Genomic DNA, 21494 nt, shown 5'->3' with positions numbered 1-21494 from the left:
GATAACCAGGAGCTGTCCTGGTTTGCCCGAATAGCGGCGGTGAAAATGACCCTTCTCCCCTGTTTGCTGTACGTCATTAGTTCCCTCCCGGTTAGGATCCCGCCCCGAATCTCTAAAGCTCTGCAAATAGCCATTTCAGCCTTTGTGTGGAAAAACAAAAAGCCTAGAATCCAGAAGAAGGTTATGAAAGTTATGATGCGACCCCCGCTTCTCGGGGGTCTAGGATTGCCAGACTTAAAGAGAAATATCCTAGCAGCACACATACTCCTGATGCTACACTGGGGGGCTCAAAACTCCAACCTGGGTTGGGTTCAAATAGAGCAGGAAGCTACTATGTTCCCGCTAAAAACACTACACACCCTTCCACTACATAAACGTCAATTGAGGGGAAAATTGTTAGAAGCCACTAGAGTGGCGCTTAATAGTTGGGATGGTGAGTTAAAAAAGAGGAACATCCAACGTGGACTCCCCAATAGCGTACAATTCTGTATTTACCCCGCATCTTCAGATAATCTTTTGGGAAGGATGGGTAGCTGCTGAAACTCTGACCCTGGCAGACATGTTCCGAGATGGAGATCCTCTCTACTTTGAGGAATGCAAACAAAAATGTCATATTGGGGAAAAGGAAAGATATAGATATACCCAGTTAAGACATTGGATCACACACCCATCTGTCAAAGAGCCGCTAACAGACCCCTGATAGGCCTTGAATTAACCCTACAGGAGAGTTCAAAAAGGAGAGGAATCTCTAGGCTATACAAACTTCTGGATACGGTGCTCCCAGAAGACACCCTACAATATAAAATGAGCTGGAAAAAAAGGACCTGGGGGATAATATTACGGTGGAGGAATGGGGGGGGGGGAGATATGGGCAAGGGTCCATAAAAGTTCTAGATGAACTGCAATAAAAGAATCGGTCTATAAGGTGTGTTATCGATGGTATATGTCCCCCTCTAGACTACACAAAATAAATCTTAAATACTCCCCACTCTGCTGGAGGGATTGTGGGGAAATGGGAGACTTCTACCACATGTGGTGGACTTGCCCGAAGGCAGAGATATTCTGGAAAGAAGTCCTGGGACACATAAAGGCAATAACAGGAGTCACAATGCCATATGACCTGAAGGTAGTCTTGCTGGGGGCGGTAGCTGAAAGTATATATCCGGCAAAAGGGCACAAGGCTACACTAATTACACACCTGCTCTCGGCTGCAAGAGGAACTCTGACCCAAGGATGGAAAACGGTGCAAGGTCCAATAATTGCGTGGTGGTGGATCAAAATATGGGGAATTCTGGCAATGGAAAAGATCTGTGCACTCCAGGCCGACAGATACCTCAAGTTCCTGGCAATTTGGGAGCCTTTCCGAGAAATGGTAAGAGACAAAGAATCACACTTTTTCAGACCCAGGATACTCAGAAATACTGACACTTATTAAATTATTGAATAAGTTTGATCTAGAAGGACGACAAATTTCAACAAACAAACAAACTCGGAACCAAATAAATGGGGAAAGGAGGGGGAAGGGGGTGGAGTTGGGTTGGGGATGTTGAAAAGTTAAAAACCGCAGAGCCAACAGAGACACTTTATGGGACTTCAAAGATGGTGTAAGTTAATGCTGATAGTTTGCTCTTTATGACTACTTCGAATGACTTGCTCTCTGTAAAAATCTGCGGAATAAATAAAACATGTTAAAAAAAAACAGGCATTTTTAACACTTTGTCGTTCTTGAACAATATGGTGAGATCATTGAAGAAGGATATGGAAGCCTTAAATGCTTCCGACAAATATTGTTTGAAATGTGTCTCCCTTGGTAAACCAGATGCCTCTGGGGCCTTATGCACTAAAAGCAGTCAAATAACGTATTTAGAGGAAGGTGGGGGCAGGGAATGGAAAGGGTTATGACCCATGTAACGGATATATTTGCAGATATAAATGCTGTTTCTGACCCGCATTCAAGCTAAGGTTTGTTAAGCGGCTTCACTTCAACACTACAGCTAAGTCAATGCCTTGTCTGGGATGCTGCGGGAAACCCTTATTGATATATTTTTAGGTCCAGTTCATGTACTCTGGATGACAACCCTTATATAACACCCCTCTCTTAGAATCCCCCTGACCTCACTTAGCCAAGAAGTAGGTCTGTTTTGCAAATTTAAAAGGTTTATTTGAGAAATATAACAATATATATCTATCACACTTTTATAATAAATTAATATTGGATATCACACTTAAAATATGACAGTGATCAACAATGGATAATGTTCTACTGGTAAACTGATTTGGTTACTTAGAAGTAGTATAGAGGATGAGGTAGCTGAAATGCTTTATGGTTTCAAGGAAATGCAAGGTGGAATAAATGCAGTACAGAAAATAAACTGATATGGTTTCACAAGAGATAATATGTTCACTTTTCCCCTGGTGGCGATTCACCCCAGCCCCTATATGCAATGCAAGGAGATGGAAGTAACACACACAGTCTTCAGGAATACAATCAAATACAATACGGAATTCAGTCCCCCCCCCAGCAAGCTTAGACAACAGGTATGCTTTTTAAAACACAGGCAAGAGTGCTTTGTAATGTGGTGGCAAGGAAGTGAAAAATGCTAAAATGGCTTTAAATTCCCTATAGGAGGTTCAGGGTGAGTGGTAGACACTTTAAATCAGTTCAGGTCAGCCCTAACAATGGTTCAGGGATGGTTATTAGGTTGCAAACGAATTTTAGCAGTTCAGGCAAAAGCGTTTATCTTTTTACAGGTGATGAAATCGGGCCAAATCGCGGTAAATTTTGCAAGTGCGTAAATCGCGAAAAGTATAAGGAGTAGGAGAAAACTTTCAGAGGAAAGTTAAATCTCATTCCTAGGACAAACGGTTCCAGAGATACAGACGATTTTGTGAAGGTAGTTTTTCGGATTTAAAGTCAACTCAAATGACAGGTGACAGCTTGAAGCTTTAGAATGACAGATGACAGTTCTCAGTTTTAAAGATGACAGAATGACACGATTCTAGGAGGCAGTTCTAATAGGCTAAAATAGTTTGAATTAGATTATTTTAACTAAGAGATTGGTTCTGCACAGTTCTGCTAGGTACTCACAATATAAATTTGAAATAGGCCTCGTCACGGATCTGGTCAACCCGTCCAGCGACGGTTCTCTCTGCTCGGCGGGTCAATCAGGCACCGGTTCTGCTCACAGCGATCCGGATCTCTGGTTCTGCTCACAGCGGTCTGGGTCTGGTCTGCGGTTCCGGCAAAAGTTCTTGGCAAAGAATTCAAACAGCTCACCCGGCTGTTGAATAGTTTGGTTAGGTTTGCTGGATTCTGAAGGCCTGCTGAGAATACGTTTGCTTGCAGTGGGCCTTCTAGGTTCAAAGTTCTGCAGTCTATGGGTCCCTGGTTCTGGTCTCTGTCTGGATGGGATGTCGGCCGTCAAAATGCTCCGCAGAAATGGAAAATGAATGTCTCTACCTGTCCCAGCAGTCTCTTTTTATGTGTTTTAAAAAGTGGGTGGAGAGGCTATCATCACTAAGCCTGCCCTTCTCTTGATTTGATAGGTCAATAGATTCTTTGGTCCCTGATTTGGGAAGGGATAGTGTGTCAGAGTGATGTCATTTTTATGACCTGCAGAAATGACACTCCCCTGGTCAATGTGCACACAAATCTATTTCTGATCCAAATACATATTTTCCAGGTACATAAGTGGTTGACATTACATGTACATATTACAAATTGCTTCCAGTAGTCTGTTCTGTCCCTGGCGTCTCTAGGAGCTTGCATTCAAAAAGGGCAACTTATTTTCGATTTTAGTGGGTTTCACAACATTGGTTTTTCATCAAAAATTATACAAAGGTACATTTCCCTTCCACATATATCCCAGTAACTTTCCATGTCTCTAGCTTAAATCCAGTGTCTACAATATTCATAATTAGCAGGGTTTTGCCCCAGAACATGGTACAAATCGGAGTTTGGACTCAAATCGTGAGGGCATTTTCCATACTAAGACTCTCAAAGTTGTACATTCCTGTCATTTGGTTACAATAAGTTATCACTGTTTCTATAAAATATATATTTGTTTCAATTCAACTCCCAAAGTGTTTGGGTCCGCCTCCAGAAGTCTGGGTGGGTCAGTGATCACATGTCTCTCCTTGCTGGCAGAGGGCTGTTGACAGGAAACACTCAAAATTAACATACCTCATTCAACTGAAAGGGGCTATTGTCTCTCTCCTCCAGGCTGGAGGGGAAACACCCTCCCTCTCACTCAGAAGAGCCATGTGATATCCTGCCTCCTGTTGTGAGTCTCTGGGGTGTTAAGAGTTCTCAGCCTCTTGGCCTCTGGGAACAGCAGGTGGCTAAGATTTTTAATTAACCAACAGGCTTTGAAGTCCAGTTGACTCAGGTCCCTTTGTCAACCAGTTCTCCTGTCAGAGTTTAGACCGCTAGCGCCGCTTTGTGGAATTTGTCGGTACTGCATCCATTTTTGGGATCCTTCTTGAATTACTGCATTTCAATAGAGTGGTCTTTTGCTTGATAGATTAGGACCCTTGCTTAACATTGTTTTGATGGCATCCTTACAGTAGAGTGGTGATGTGGAACCCCCCACAAGAAGGTTGTATCTTTGGAGTGGTCTTGTGCCAACTGCGCAGTTCTCCTGGACTCTGGGATGGATTGATGGGCGGCGGCAGCTCATCCCCACATCTACCCAGTCTATTGATTCAGCATGGGTCAAAACCCTTCACAGGTTCTTTGCCCTTGTTGCCCCACTGGCCTTTTGTGTCATCTTTGCCCTAAAGATCTTTGTTGTCTCCAAAAATTGATCAGATGCCAATTAGAAAGGTGCCAATTAAGGCTCCTTCAAAAGCGACTATGAATCCAAATTTTTTGCAGTTTCCACCTGAAGCGGTGCCATTGGTGGGTGTGATTTTGAATGTACCTACATTGGAGGGTGGGATGAGGGAGGATTGCAGTAACCTGATTAGTAAATTAACCCAGTGGTTTAACTCTAATATCCAGGGTAGAGCCATCAACCCACATCTAATTCTAATGGCCTGTTGACTCCTATGGGTGGGCCTCACAAATAAATCAGACATGGAGTACTGTGTGGTTGTGACCTTTAAGTATCCTGGCGTTACTAATTATGTGGTGGCCTCTAATCTAGGTGTACCTGGGCCCAAGCGTTGTGCATGGATGTTTAACTATTTTTATCCATGCTGGGGGGTTGTTGCATTAGATGAGTCTAATTTGTCACACCCTACATGGTTGCCTGAGGCATGTGCGATTGCCATCCCAGAAGTTGTTCAGGTTTTTCGGGGACTTGGGGTTGGGAGTGCCAGAGTTAGAGTGCCCATAGAAAATAATTCTGTGTTATCATCAAACCGGTTGGCCCGTTTTAGCGAAATGGAGGACATCAAATGACTCGAGCAGCCAGGGCTAAGCTCTGGCCACACCCAAGGGGTTCCCCTGGGCCTCTCCCCGGCCTCTACAGTTGTAAGCTCACACATTGACTAAATGTCATTTGTCATAGAATATAGCTGGGGTTAAATCCAGGTAGCATGCGTTGAGACTCAAATATTATTTGAAGAGATGAATCTCCTAACAAAGTGAGCGCAGGGTGCTGGATCCACGTGGTTGAGGGGGAGTCGCAGAGAGCCATTGAAATTTCGGTCGTAGCCAGGTGGCCTATATACGAGAAAGAAGCTGTGGGTGATGATGGGCTGAGGTGGAACTTAGCGAGAATAGATGAGCGTTTAGTGTTGCATGGTAGATTGTGGATATTACTGAAAGGGGTTGTTTGTGGAGGATGGCTAGGCCCGCCGCTCTGCTGGGCCTGTTATTTACGAGCAGGGAGTAGCCAGGAGGGAAGGCTCATGTGCGATGGGGTTCAAGTCATCACTGAACCAGATTTCAGTGATGAGTAGGAAGTCTGAGTTTTCAGTGACTATGAGGTCAAAGATGTGTTTATTTTTGACGACTGATCTGGCGTTGATGAGTACGCAAGATAGTGTGAGAAAATTCTGATGTATGGTCGGCACCAAGAGTGGTAGCGGGCTGGGCGTGGTGGAGAGGTGAGCAGGGGTGCCTGAGTGCATGGGTAGGAGGGTCAGAAGGAGGGAGGTTTAGAGGGATATTGATTTGGCAAGGGTGTTTTGGAGAGGAGGTGAAAAGGGCTAAGAGAGATTTGGGAGTGGGCGGGGAAGGCTGGGGAGAGTAGGGAGGGGTTGCCCTGGGGTGGAAAAGGGGAGAGCAATGAGTCAGTGGCCGCCTGCGATGAGCACGGCCTGTACAATTTTAGGGGTGCTTGAGGTGCACAGGAGTGTGCGAAAGGGTAGGAGGGTTTGCTGACAGGGCTGTGTGGGCCAAGGCGGCTTGTGCTGCGTTGAGGGAGGCGAAGTGTGAGTTAGGTGTCTGAGGGTGTGGGGTGGAGGGCAATGAGGCGGTAGCCGAGGGTCGGTGCAACATTGCTACGGGTGGGGATGAGGGTAGTGTGATGAATCCTGAGGAGTCCTCGCAGAATCCTTGCCTAAAGCATCCTGCCAGGTGGCCAGGGCAAGGCATCTGTTACCTCATCCTAACCCTGAGGGTGGTAGTAGCCGGGGTGTATCACCTGGGAGGAGAAGGCCTGCAAGGGAATAAAAGTGCTCTACAAGAAGATACACGGTATACATCTTCTTTAGAGGATGAGATATCGATGATGCCAGAATATTTAACTTCTTGCTGTCAGAGTGTTAAACGGGATATCATATTGTGCCTCCTTTATTGTATATATTGGCCTAAGCCCATCCGCTCTATGAAGAAATCTGCGTTGCAAAGTTCTGACCTTAGTTCGACTCAGCCGCCATTTTAGGTTTATCCGCCATTTTGATTCTCACTCCAAAGTCACTCTGTATTCTAAAATGGGGGACAGTTTTCTTCTACCTGTAACCTCAGCTGTTCTGACCCTGACATAGGTTAATGCCTAAACTGCCCGTGGGCCAAATGTTAGGGTCATGTAACGAGACCTTGTCCTTCGTTGATCTGTAGATCAAGGATTACCTGTGCCAACGAAACTGATCCGCGAACATATGTTAAGCACAATGCCGATCTACATTGTATAAAGTATGTACTAAGGTTTAATGTTGGATCCAGAGATACACTGTTGCCATTGTGACTTATGTGTGATACTGGGAATGTACTAGGAATAATCCATATACATATAGATGAATAAATTAGAAGTGAACTCGGCACGAACCCCTAGCCTGAGGAATTATTAACTTGTAGATGGGCTGGACATTTTGTTAAGAATTGTATAAAAAGAGCGAATATTCTGATGTACAGCCCCACTCACTTCACACACCGAACGGGCTGGTATCTGCTGTGTTGTACTGAGGGCCAGATAGCTATCTGATACTTTGTTCCTTTGAAAACTGTTCAGTTATAGAATAAAGATCTGTGTATCTTTGTAAGCCTGTGTTGGTGTATTTCCTTTTGGGGTAATCAGCCTCGATATTTTCTTTTGATTTTACAAGAGTAAGGCTTCCCTTCCCAAAAATATCCAACATTTTTATAATAAAAACCCTTATGGTCCACATAAGAATAGAACTTTTACGGTCCAGAACATCAATACCAGTATTCCTGAGGGATGTGATTTCCCCTTTGGTTTGAGTTGCAAAATTAAGAACCAACCATTACTATCTTTAAAACCTTTATCCAGACATGTCTCTTGTGAACAGAATGAGCTTGGTAAAGTTAAAACAGAAATATGTGAAGAAAAGAAGAATAAGAATGTTGGTGTCTACAGGTTCCATAATGCTTTAAGTACTGGGATGAGGAAGAGGAGCTCAGAGGTGCAGAACTCTGATGTGCGTTCTGATGACTCTGATGATCCACACCTGAGTGGGACCTTTGACTACCTAAGGCCCCCACAGGTGCAGGCCAATAGAACCCATCAGCCGTGTGAGCAGCAGAAGCAGAGAGAAGACGCTGGGACTGCTGCTACCTTTCCAGAGCACTGCGGCCCAGAGAGAGTTGTAAAATGTGTGACCTTGAGGTGCAGAGATTGTGCAGCAGGAAGCAGTAAGAAGGCTGGTGTGGAGGTTGACTGTCCTGAGGAGCTCTCCCAGTTCTGTGCAGTGCTTCGGTAGCTGGCAAAAATCTGAGTACCTGACGAGTGAAGCGGACTCCCTGCACAGAAGGTACCAGTATTGGACGTGTGACCAGAGCGGTCAGGCATTTAAATCCCGACATGGGAAGCAGAAGCAGAACCAGCAGTGAGTCACAAGGAAGCGCAGAGGAAGACCAGTGAGTTTACCAATGCGAGGTGACCGTGGGGCGTTCCGTGACAGATCACTACTATCATTGCCAAAGTAAAGAGAGGGCAATACTTGATGAGGAGAACTAGCATTGCCTAATCCAAAGAGAGGCAATAATAAATAACACGTTGTCCTAGAGAAATAAAAATAAATCAGAGATCTTATGAGCAGTTAATTGGTGGTACAGAAAAAACCCAAAGGTGGCAGGAAAGAAGTCCTCCTTGTAATCATTATCAAGGGGGAGAGGAAATGAACCTGCATTGCATGTGGCAGACAAGTCAGGGGAGCAAATGGAATCAATGTGTATTATGTCCTTTTGAAAGAAGTTATACATCTCCATGTTGTTGAAGGATGAAGACCTTTATGAAGTTTCAAATTGACCTCACCACTAAGTTCTGGTATTAGTAGTAGGAGTGTTATCCTGGCAGGCGAGTATACCAGGAAAGGGACCTTTTAGTGGTTAGACCTGGCAGATTAGTGAACCAGGAAGAAAACATGGAAGTACTGCATTTTGGTTGAAGGTTGTGGTGGAAAGTGGCAAGGCCACTAGACTGTGATGATTTGAACGGTGATAAAAACTCATCCTGACAAAATCTTATTGTATATAAAGAGAAATATATTGAACAATCTAAGAATGGGAAGATAAGTCTTTTGGTTTTGTTGAAGCATAACGTTGTGAATACTTTGACCAGTCACTTGGAAAATAACTTTTTGTTGCATTTGACCAAGTGCCAATAAGAAAGCTTTGAGTTGCATTTTCAAACAGACTTTGGATATTGAAAAGAACTTTCTTGACTGGAACTTTGATATAAGAATCCTGCTTTAATCCCGGGGAAGGTGGAACTGACCCAGATTACATCGAACCTTGGTTATAAAACTGTGTTTGGAAATAATTATTATATTGTGCCTCATTACGGGTCCGGCAGTAACCCTGCTGGTGATACTGGCGGGTTGCCGCAGGACCCGTAAAAAATTACTGGTGTCTGACTTCCCGGTGCCACTGGGCTATTCCAAGTCTGGTGGCCGGAAGTCGGTCGCCGGTAATTTTGTTAGACCCCATTCCCATGGAGTCCCACAGGACGTCAGGGGCCGGCATGGGAGGGTGAGGACTGAAAACTAGAGTCGCCTAGAATCAACTTTGGCATAGCATTGCAGAGACACTCTGGTTCAACTTTGGAACAGCAATGGAAAAATTACCTATTGTAAACTTTGGTAGAACAATGGGAAGCACTCTGATTTAACTTTGGCAAGGTTATATAAACTGTCTAGAATCAACTTTGGCACAGCAGTGGAACACGCCTAGATTTAACTTTAGCACAGTGAGGGAAGACACTCAGAATCACCTAGGTTGAAGCAGTTGAAAGCCCCCTAGATTCAATTTATGGTCGACCAATGTGAGAGTGCTTAGATTCAACTTTATAGAAACACCTAGATTTCACTTTGGCAGAGCAAAGGAGAAATAGCCTAGGTCTAACTTTGGCAACAGCAAAAGAAAACACTCAGATTTGACTTTGGCACAGCAATGGACACCCCGAGTTGTAACTTTGCCACTGTAGTAAGAACTCTTAGATGTAGTAGATATGGTTACCTTATATAATGTAGGCTAAATGTGAAATATGGCTTGTACAATTTAGGCTAAATGCAAAATATGGCTACCTTACAAAATTTAGGCTGAATGCAAACTATGGCTACTTCACAAAATCAGGCTAAACGCAAAGCACGGCCACCCTAAAAAATTAGGCTGAATGCAAGATATGTGTCATGATGCCTACCTCCGGAGCGCCAGGCCCAGCACCCCCGGGAGCAGGTATCATGCCCAGCGGCCCCTTATAGGGGCTCTTTGGACTCTGTCCTGGCGCCTTTGGCGCCAGGCTCATGTTGGACATCAGTCTTGGCGCCATAGGCGCCAGGCTCATAAAGGAAAGTGTTTGGTGCACTTACCTGATGCAGACCATGCTGCATACTCACCTGATGCAGACCATGCTGCATGAAGACCCAAGCCAAATGAGGCTTAGGAGGGACTATTTTACTGAAGGGACTATTTTGTTACTTGGGTGGGGCTGTGGAAGAATACTTACCTAGGACTTCTTCCAAGGCTATTTAAGCCACGCCCGGACAGCCACACGTGCTTCGTGTTGTTCTGCATCCCAGCAGCTGAACTCTCACTGTGTCTGCTCCTGCACCTGGACTCCAGCCACGCCCGCCTCGAACCTGGAACACCTGTAAGGAAAGAAGAGAAGAGAAAGGTGAAAACCAAGAACTTATTCAAACTTCTTACCTGCATCCGGAATCTTCACGCCAGCATTCTTGAAGAAAGACTTCCATTTAAAAGCATCGCGTTGCTTGCTGCAGCGCCGCGCTTCACTCATCTGTCCTCGAGACATCTCCCGGCTCCATCGCAGCTGTCAGCACCGGTCACCACAGCTCTGCACCTAGGGGAGAGAAGAAGAGACAAAAGGTGAGCAGAGGGAACACAGGAGGAAAGCTGAATTTTCAGCCATAATACTTACTGGCTTTTCTTGGTGAACCATTCCACATTTCGGGTCTGCGCCGCTTCGTTGGCAGGTACCGCACCCCAGCCCCTATGGGGAAAGGACAAAAGACATTATTGGGGAATTATAAAGACATTTAGCGGGGTCGCCCTCATCACTAACTCACCTGATTCTACCATCGGCAATTTAACCCCTCAACGCATCGCCTTCGTTCTGCACCTGAAATAAAGGACAGATCACAGGTTAGGAAGACAACATAAAAAGAGGCTCACACTTGAACTTTTGAATCTTCATACTTACGGCGTATCGCTCAGAAAAGTCAAGTGGATTTTGCCAGCGCCATTCTGAAAACCAGTGAAGTAAGTGGACGAACGCGCGCCCCTGCACCAGAAGCAGGATGGAGAGTTCATCCTTCCAAACCATAAGGTGAGCTTAAACCGGGGGTTTTGGGGGAAGTCAGAGAAGAACGAAGGGGGAAACGGGGGAGCAAGCACACTATTCTGCAGACAGTTAATCCCCTTTCTCATCTGCAGAAGGATATTCCTACGGGCCAGACAAGTAAGATTTGGGGGTCCTGTTCAATCGGTGGTCCGAGTTCTGCGCATCACGCTTGAAGAGGCCACAGCAACCCAGACTAGACCAGTGCCTCCGTGGGAGCCAGGTGAGCGTTACAGAACGCGAAGCCTTCCTACAAATTCCCACCCTGGCGCTATGGAAACTTCTGAGACTGACCAGTTGGCCCAACTACTGGGGGAATTACGGGCCGAAGTACACGCCGCTCGTCAAGAGACTAATGCTCTCAGGAGGGAAGGGATTGTAACAAAGGAAAGAGCTGATGACCTGGCTAGACAGCTTTTGCAAGGTCAAGCTGGACGAACTCCTTTACCCGGTTCGGGGGGGAACCCCGCTCCTGTGCTTTCCAGTAACCCGGTGCAGATTAATCTACCTGGAAACATGCCGCTGGCCCCACCCGAACGCTTTGCTGGGGACCCCAAACGATTTGCCGTATTCATGAATCAGTGTTGTTTGCATTTCCTATGCAGACCTGGGGCCTTCCCGAATGACCAGACCAAGGTAGCCTTTGTATTGTCATATCTCAGCTGCAGTGCTGCCGATTGGTCAGTTCCACTGGTAACTCAAGATGACCCGATTCTTCGTGATTTTCAAGGATTTCAAGCAAGCATGGAAAGGTTATTTGCTCGTCACTCCCAGGGGCAGGCTCTGGATGACGAACTTCTATCTCTGCGACAGGGCAATCAAGACCTCCTATCCTACATTGCAACCTTTAATAGACTAATTGTGGAAACTGGGTGGCCAGAGGATAAAAGAATCACGTTATTTTATCGAGGTCTACGCAAAGAACTTAAAGATGTCCTGGCCCAAGTTGTAAATCCGCCCCAAGAATTCTCAGAATATATAGACTTAGTGGTCCAATTGGATCACAGACTGCAAAACAGAAAAGCAGATCGGTCCAAGTTTGAGACCCGGGTGTTGGTCAAGACCCAGCTAACCTCAAGGGGGCTGAAGCCTCTGAGCCAATGCAAATCGGAGGGGTTAAAGGACCTCTAACTCAAAAGGAACGTGAAAGAAGACGGCAGATGCAATTATGTCTTTATTGTGGGTCCTCTGGACACTTTCTACGAGATTGCCCGGCAAAGCCGCCCAAGAAGGTGGTAGGAGCCGCTGATAAAATCCATGAAAACTCTGTATCGGGAAACGACCACGCCCGACAAGCGTAGGGGTCCGCTTGCCGAGCTTGAAAACAAACTCTCAGACCTCGCATTTCATTGTGCCAATGGTCCTCGTAGATCCGGAACAGCCTAAGCGGTTGCATGCAATAAAGGCATACATCGATAGTGGGGCTATAGGAAACTATGTGGATCGTGAATTGGTTTCCAGGATTAACCTCCCTCTACGTCCTAAAACCAGCAAAGATGTCATCACCACAGTTGATGGAACCGAAATTGCCTCTGGACCGGTAACACATTCCACAGCTGAGGTGACACTTGTAGGTCCGGACGGCCATGGGGAGGCAGTTGTGTTTGATGTAATCAAGGCTCCACAGTTTCAGGTTATTCTCGGAATCCCTTGGTAAGAGACACATAATCCTCGAATTGATTGGCGAGCGAAGGGAATAACCTTCCCGAATTGTGCACAAACCTTCTACCCAGAAAATCTGAAGATCAGTCTAGCATCAGTAACCTCCGTCTCCATGCAACTACCTCCGGAATACCAAGACTTTCAGGACGTCTTCCAAAAGGAACAGGCCAACACGTTACCTCCTCACAGATCGTACGATTGCCAAATCGATCTGGTGCCCGATGCACAACCCCCTTGTAGCAGGATTTATGCCCTTACTGAACCGGAGAATCTGCATTTGAGACAATATTTAGATCAATACCTAGCCAATGGTTTCATTCGCCCGTCAAAGTCTCCGGCATCCTCGGCTTTGTTCTTCGTGCCAAAAAAAGAAGGCGACCTTAGAACTTGTATCGATTACCGCACATTGAACCAGATAACTGTTAAAAATCGTTACCCTCTGCCTTTGATCCCTGAACTCCTTGACCAGGTGAAGCACGCTTGCGTAAACACCAAGTTAGATCTCCGGGGGGCTTATCATCTGGTACGAGTAAAAGAAGGCGACGAATGGAAAACGGCCTTCCGTACAAAATATGGACTATTCGAATACCAGGTGATGCCTTTCGGGTTGTGCAACACCCTGCTGCCTTCCAATTCTTCATGAAAGATGTCCTTCGGGAACTCATCGATGTCTGTGTTGTTGTGTATATCGATGACATTCTGGTGTACTCCTCTTCGGAATCAGATCACAGAAAACATGTCAGTGCCGTCCTAGAGAAATTGCGCCAGCACAAACTGTTTGCAAAGCTGGAAAAATATGTTTTCCATAGCACCGAGGTTGAGTTTCTTGGATTCATCCTGACACCTATAGGGATCCAAATGGACTCACGGAAAGTGGATGCCATCCTCAAATGGCCATCACCTAGTTCGGTGAAAGGTGTCCAAAGCATGCTTGGTTTTGCCAATTTTTATCGCAGGTTTATCCCGGAATTTTCACGTGTGGTGCAACCCATCACTGCACTCTTGCGGAAAAATAAACGTTTTGAATGGACCGAGGAAGCTGAACAGGCCTTTCAGGAATTGAAAGCTAAATTTATGTCTGCACCTATTTTGAAACACCCGCGTCCCGATCTCCCATATATAGTCGAAACCGACGCGTCCAGCTTAGCCATGGGAGCTGTCCTGTCTCAAAGAGACCCCGAAACCAACCAACTGCACCCCGTAGCATTTTGGTCCAGAAAGTTCTCGCCGCCAGAGATAAATTATGCAATCACTGATAAGGAATTATTAGCCATTAAGTCCGCCTTTAAGGCTTGGCGGCATTATCTTCTTGGCGCCAGACATACCATCACCGTGATCACTGATCACCGAAATTTACAATATTTAAAAACTGCCAAGGCTCAGTCTTCACGACAGCTCCGATGGGCTTTGTTCTTTGCTGAGTTCGATTTTGTAATCACTTACCGTCCCGGCTGTAAGAATGGCAAAGCGGACGTGCTATCTCGAATTGGAATGGGAGAAATGGACACAAACTCAGAACCTGTGCCGATAATTTCCGAACAAAGAATTTTGGGGATAACCACTTTACAAACCCTTGAAGACATTCAAGCACGGGTAAAACAATTCCTGGACTCTTCAGCCTTGCAGGATTGGATCAAAAGGGGGTCTTACTTTTCAGTCAACGATGGCTCACCTTACTTCCAAGGACGCTTATTTTTGCCAGAAAAGGAATTGCAAGAACTGGTTATTTCCCGTCATCATGATACTCTGATGGAAGGACATCCTGACATTGCCAAAACAGAGGAAAAAATTAAATGACAATTCTGGTGGCCTTCCTGGAGAAAGGATATTAAATCTTTCGTGATGTCCTGTGGAGTTTGCGCCCAAAACAAAGATCAAAAAACAAAACCCGCTGGTCTTCTTCAACCCTTAGACATTCCACCAGCACCTTGGCACACCTTGTCACTAGATTTTATCACGGACTTGCCCTCTTGTAATGGATACAATACTATTCTGGTTGTGGTGGATTTATTTTCCAAGATGGCCCATTTTATTCAGTTGAAAGGATTACCTTCAGCTTTTGTTCTTGCCAAGGAATTCCTCGAAAATATCATCCGTTTGCATGGATTCCCGTCCATACTAGTCTCCGATCGGGGAAGCCAGTTTATTTCTCATTTTTGGAAAAAGTGTTGTCAACTGGCACAAATCGACGTAAGACTCTCAACCAGCCACCACCCACAGACCGATGGTCAGATGGAGAGAACGAACCAGACCCTTGAACAATATCTATGATGTATGTTGCACCAATCGGAGGGTAATTGGAAGGATATTTTATGGGTGGCTGAATGTGCATACAATAACTCGATACACTCTGGAACTGGTCAGAGCCCCTTTTATACCCTATATGGACATCACCCTCGTACTTCAGACTTGGACTCACCTTTGAACCTTGAAATGCCCGCAGTGGACCATTTGCATTCTACGATTACTCAAGCCTTCAAGGATGCAACTGCACACTTACAACATGTGAAAGGGAAATACAAAAAGAATGCGGATCTGCATCGAAGAGAGGCGCCTCCATACCAAATAGGGGATCAAGTATGGTTGCCTACCAAACACTTATCGCTCAAGTGACCTCAGACTTTTAATCCAAGGTATTTAGGCCCTTACTCGATCAAAGCTATAATTAACCCAGTGGCAGTCAAGCTAGATCTACCAGCTAACATGTGGATTCACCCCGTTTTTCATGTGTCACTTTTGAAACCAGTGCAACCAGGAACCAGATTAATAAAGCCACCAGAACCAATCCAGATAGATGGGGAGCCTGAATTCGAGGTGAAGAACATTTTTGATTCTAAGATCTCAAAATCAAAACTTTTCTATCTAATTGATTGGAAGGGGTACGGGCCTCAGGAAAGGTCTTGGGAACCCAGCGACCACGTACATGCACCTCGGCTAGTAAAAAGGTTCCATCAGAATTTCCCAAACAAACCGAAACCTCCAGAGGGAACGACCTTGGGAGGGGCCTTGGGGGGGAGTGCTGTCATGATGCCTACCCCCGGAGCACCAGGCCAGGCCCAGCACCCCCGGGAGCAGGCATCATGCCCCTGGGTAAAAGCCCAGCGGCCCCTTATAGGGGCTCTTTGGACTCTGTCCTGGCGCCTTTGGCGCCAGGCTCATTTTGGAAAGTGTTTGGTGCACTTACCTGATGCAGACCATGCTGCATACTCACCTGATGCAGACCATGCTGCATGAAGACCCAAGCCAAATGAGGCTTAGGAGGGACTATTTTGTTACTTGGGTGGGGCTGTGGAAGAATACTTACCTAGGACTTCTTCCAAGGCTATTTAAGCCACGCCCGGACAGCCACACGTGCTTCGCGTTGTTCTGCATCCCAGCAGCTGAACGCTCACCGTGTCTGCTCCTGCACCTGGACTCCAGCCACGCCCACCTCGAACCTGGAACACCTGTAAGGAAAGAAGAGAAGAGAAAGGTGAAAACCAAGAACTTATTCAAACTTCTTACCTGGATCCGGAATCTTCATGCCAGCATTCTTGAAGAAAGACTTCCATTTAAAAGCATTGCGTTGCTTGCTGCAGCGCCGCGCTTCACTCATCTGTCCTCGAGACATCTCCCGGCTCCATCGCGGCTGTCAGCACCGGTCGCCACATCTCTGCACCTAGGGGAGAGAAGAAGAGACAAAAGGTGAGCAGAGGGAACACAGGAGGAAAGCCGAATTTTCAGCCATAATACTTACCGGCTTTTCTTGGTGAACCATTCCACATTTCGGGTCGGCGCCGCTTCATTGGCAGGTACCGCACCCCGGCCCCTATGAGGAAAGGACAAAAGACATTATTGGGGAATTATAAAGACATTTAGAGGGGTCGCCCTCATCACTAACTCACCTGATTTTACCTTCGGCAATTTAACCCCTCAACGCATCGCCTTCGTTCTGCACCTGAAATAAAGGACAGATCACAGGTTAGGAAGACAACATAAAAAGAGGCTCACACTTGAACTTTTGAATCTTCATACTTACATCGTATCGCTCAGAAAAGTCAAGTGGATTTTGCCAGCGCCATTCTGAAAACCAGTGAAGTAAGTGGACGAACGCGCGCCCCTGCACCAGAAGGAGGATGGAGAGTTCATCCTTCCAAACCATAAGGTGAGCTTAAACCGGGGGTTTTGGAGGAAGTCGGAGAAGAACGAACAGGGAAAGGGGGGAGCAAGCACACTATTCTGCAGACAGTTAATCCCCTTTCTCATCTGCAGAAGGATATTCCTACGGGCCAGACAAACAAGATTTGGGGGTCCTGTTCAATTGGTGGTCCGAGTTCTGCGCATCACGCTTGAAGAGGCCACAGCAACCCAGACTAGACCAGCGCCTCCGTGGGAGCCAGGTGAGCGTTACAATATGGCTGACTTATGCAGTTGGGCTAGAAGCAAGGTATGGCTAAATTACACAATCAGGCTAAACGCAAAATACGGCCATCCTATGCAATTGGCTGAAAGCACAATATGGCTAACCGTATACAATTAAGGATAAATGCATAGGTATACAATATTAGGTAGTAAGAGTGGTGGGGTTTTACTGGAGTACAGTTAGTGCTCCAGATAAGATTTTGAAGTGGGAGTATTTTACTGCCTAGTTTTTAAAGTCGGGGAGAAAAATAATTTTTAGGGAGTAAAAATGTGTCTGCAATTCCCAATGGGAGTATTTTATAAGCGAGTACACATGTTTTACCTGGAAAACGGAAATGTTTTTGTAATAATTATTCCTTTGTACCCAGTTATTCATACACATTAAAAGATATGTGTTTATTTCTTCTGATCAGGCACTAATAATAGTAGTTTCTTCTTGTGGTACAACGTGACCTACTGTTCCAAACATATCAGTATACAAATGTTTGGCTGCTGGTGCTCCTGCATATCTCTGTTCCCGAATCAAGAAAGCGCCTATTAGGCGTACCCTGCGTTCAAACAAGGATGCTCTTCTGGCTTAACATCGCGTTTCGCTGAAATGGATTTGAGGGTCCAGTTTTGACTCATGGGCCCCATTTACTTGGAATGCCTTAACATGCTTGGTTAGATCTGTCCCATCAGTTGCACAATTTAAAAAGGGCTTGAAAACATTTCTCTTTGACAAAGTAGATGACTTTGATGGCCACGTGTTGCTTATGCATTGTGTGTTTTCTCTTGTATGTCTTTGTGAGCACCAGGTGGCCTTCGGGCGTGTTGGCGCAATATAAAAATCATAAAGAATAGTAGTATAGTGTTAGGTAGCACTTTTCTCTCCGCGTTGTTCTTGATGGATTGCTGTAGCATGGTGCCATGATGCACTTTTACCTCAGAGCTGTAGTTTATACAGTGTTCTAGTCTGCAGCTGGGATACAGTTTTCCTGTCAGAGCTGTAATGGATGCAGAAATGCAGCAATGCAGCATGTTGGCTAGCTTTCCCTCCCACAGAAATGTTTTTAATGTATTGCTGGAACATGGTGTTGTATTACTGCAACTTGGTGCTTGGGTGCGCTTTTTCCTCTGTGCAATGTTCTAATGGTCCCCATAGCTGTTTTTGATGAATGGCTGTAGCGTGGTGTTGGAAGTCCATTTTTCTAACTTGTCTTTGATGCAGCATGGTGTCAATAATGATCTCATTTGTCATATAAAGTATTAGTTCCATGTTTTTGGAGACTTTTAGGGCAGCCCTCTGTCATCTGAACCAGTGCTGATCAGGGGCGTCAGCATGATAATTAACAGTGTGCTATCCCTCTCATATAGTTATGAACCAATGCCCTTTTACTTTATTGGTACCACACGTTTCACTAGTCTTTTCTGACCAAGTACCCCAGCAGTTTGTTTGGGAACACTGCCGGTGGAGGGGAATTTTATAGGTATGAATTCACAGGTTTTACCATTTGCTTTTCTCTTTCACAGAAATGGTCAGATGACTTTGCCAAACTCACTAGATGAGCTCATTCCAGCAGCAGCATCAGGCCAACAGATCCATCTGTCTCAAAGAGAACTTGGAGGATCATCGCACCAGCGCTCAGGAACAAGCACTCTTCCTTTCGCACAGCAGAAGGCCTTCCATGGAGGTACACTTTTTCCTAGAGCAACTGGAGACGTGGCAGAAAACAATGACAGACAGACCTCCATCCCTGTCACTAAATACACCAAACGGACTTGGAAAAATATCCTACAAGTACTAGAAAGCCACGGGACTGAAGCAACATTGGAAAATGATACCTCAAACAAGCATGATGCATACACCAATCCTTCCAGCTTCTTTCAAAGAGCAACAGATGCTGCCGAGGATAGCATTTAACATGGCTCTCTAGAAAACAGTATTTCTCTACCCTGCCAGATTGACGCTGAATGTGCAATTCTACAACATATTTAGCATTATGCTCCAACAAATAACATTGATAACCCTGTGTAAACTGACTCGACAAACCAACAGTAATCAAGTGAGTTTGTCTTCCCATTTACACAGACAGTAAATAGTGTACCACCAAAGGAGAGACTGCTGCTTACCAAGCATTGCAGATCAATACTGCCAGAGTCCTCATTTTACAACAAATTGCATACAACACTAAAATAATACCTTCCTTTTATATATAACAAACTACAGACTTTGGAGGTCACTACGAGTTTCCCTCTATCCCGCTGGAAATTCTGTCAGGATACTAGTAAACTGACCCTACCGGTACCGGCACCTGCTAACCCGGTATTACCACGATATTCCAGTTGCCAGCAATGGAGGTAAATCCCCATTCCATGGAGGGGATTGCCGGTATTTCCGGCACTGGCTGTTTTTTGACAGTGGGGGCTTGAATTACCTCTAGCTCCTGGCTGGAGGTAAATCAGTGAGCCCCCGCTGGCACACTTGTAGTTTGCCGGTCTAGGAACATTTCCAGTCACAGAATTACCAGCAATTTTCCTATACCGCCAAACTTGTAATGAGGGCCAAATGTCTTAAAATAGTGCCCAGATCTCGATATTCTATGTTACTTGCATAACTAAAGGTAGTTAGAATTGACCTATGCATCCGTCCCAGTGAGATTCAGGATCAATTAAAGGTATTTTATATTCGGAAGGTGTTCATTTAAGGTACACACACCATTTGCTATTTTATCTATCACACATGAAAAAAAGCTTAGGGAAGGGAACTTCTTTGTAAAGTTGTAAATTACCTTATAAATTGCCAAAGATTTTACTTTTACGTATCATTGTTGACCTATAAAGTAGTTCCTTAGTTATTTGAATCAACTGGTTCAGAGAAATGTTAGTTGTTTGCAGATATGTGCCATTTTTACACCAGCAAGTTGGAGAGATGAGCAAAGCTGGATCTGCAAGACAGCACTGTGTGGCTGGCGTTGAAATACAAAAAATAGTTTACATTTGAGAGCATAAGGCCAACCTGTAAACGAGAATACCCCCGTAAGAAGTGCACAGGGTCATTGGTTTATGGGTTGGCTATTGTTCTTCATGGACATAAATGACAGAAGAAATAAAAAATAATTCTACTTCCTCAACATATTTTGGTGAAATGAAGCTAGATGGTGGTGTCCTCGGCTTTCAATGCCACGGAAAAGATCAAGAGAAGTTGATCCATTCCAGGAAGAGTAATGATAGACCCAAACAGTGTACAAGATTCCCTTTGCTTAGAGATTGTAAAGCTAGCTCAAGGTAAATGGAAGCAAACCATCTTTTTATGGTAACATTTTTAAAGACGCTTTATTTTTTTTAAAAACTAAATTAAGATGCTTGAAATAAAAAAGGGAATTTTAACATTTTAAAAGGACAAATTACTTGAGGCAAACCACCTAAAAATCATTACATAAGTCACTTTTGAGTAGAGGTTATACATTTGGATACCTTATGCAAATTATAGTCTTTGCTATAAATGACAAAATGATTCAAGTAAAATACAAAATTGACATTTCCTATTTGTCCTCATACCTGTTCTGGTCACTGTAGACCGGAAAGTTATTAAATATTTAAAAATGTACCTGGAGTTGTATGTTTCTGAGCTCATCATGAACGTTATTCTCTGGAAGGTGATCAACAGACATTTAATTCAATACTGTAAATAAAAATGTGCTGCTCTATATAGTAGAGTCTAGAGCCATGGCTTAATTTAAAAAAATACTCTTACTACGTGTTGCTGCCGTATAATGTACTGCTATATGGCGATTAAATTGCAGTAAGGAATCACAAGACGTTAAACCTGTTCATTGAAAGAAAATCTCAATCCAAACAACACGCCCACAGGAATGTTAAAATTGTCAATGCCTTTGGTGGTAGCTCATTAAGGTAAAGTGCGCAACTGCAAAGGTGCAGTACATTCCCATGAGGCTTGGAATTCAGGTCAAGGAGATGACTGGTAGGTTTTCACTTAACTCGTTTTTTAAGCTATCTAACTGGTTGAAAGAATATGCAACTCATTCTTTGAAGTAGGAAACTGCCCTTTTTCATGGCTCCTGCAAATATGTTATGCAACACCATCAAATGTGGCATGTCCCATGCCCCAGTGCAACATGATCGTCTTATTTGTTACACATGGGTCGGAAGCACAGTAAGATGATTTGGGACTCATCTAATGGGTTATCTCTTAGAGTGATTGTGTGGTTTTAGGTGGTGATA

At 44.8% G+C, this 21494-nt stretch overlaps 1 protein-coding gene across 1 annotated transcript in view; it reads left to right on the top strand.

Annotated features, from left to right (window-relative positions):
- The window catches only part of AGBL3 (AGBL carboxypeptidase 3), a 2309829-nt gene extending 2288777 nt beyond the window's left edge, over positions 1-21052 (top strand). Inside the window, exon 22 of the mRNA XM_069628782.1 lies at positions 18783-21052. Within this exon, the coding sequence (XP_069484883.1) occupies positions 18783-19173 (391 nt within the window). The 3' untranslated portion in view covers positions 19174-21052. The remainder of the gene's footprint in view (positions 1-18782) is intronic.
- The last annotated feature ends 442 nt before the right edge of the window (positions 21053-21494 follow it).

Source organism: Ambystoma mexicanum, chromosome 12 (genome assembly GCF_040938575.1).
Source record: "Ambystoma mexicanum isolate Mex_15411 chromosome 12, UKY_AmexF1_1, whole genome shotgun sequence".
Classification (NCBI taxonomy): domain Eukaryota; kingdom Metazoa; phylum Chordata; class Amphibia; order Caudata; family Ambystomatidae; genus Ambystoma; species Ambystoma mexicanum.
This window is presented reverse-complemented; position numbering and strand designations above follow the sequence as displayed.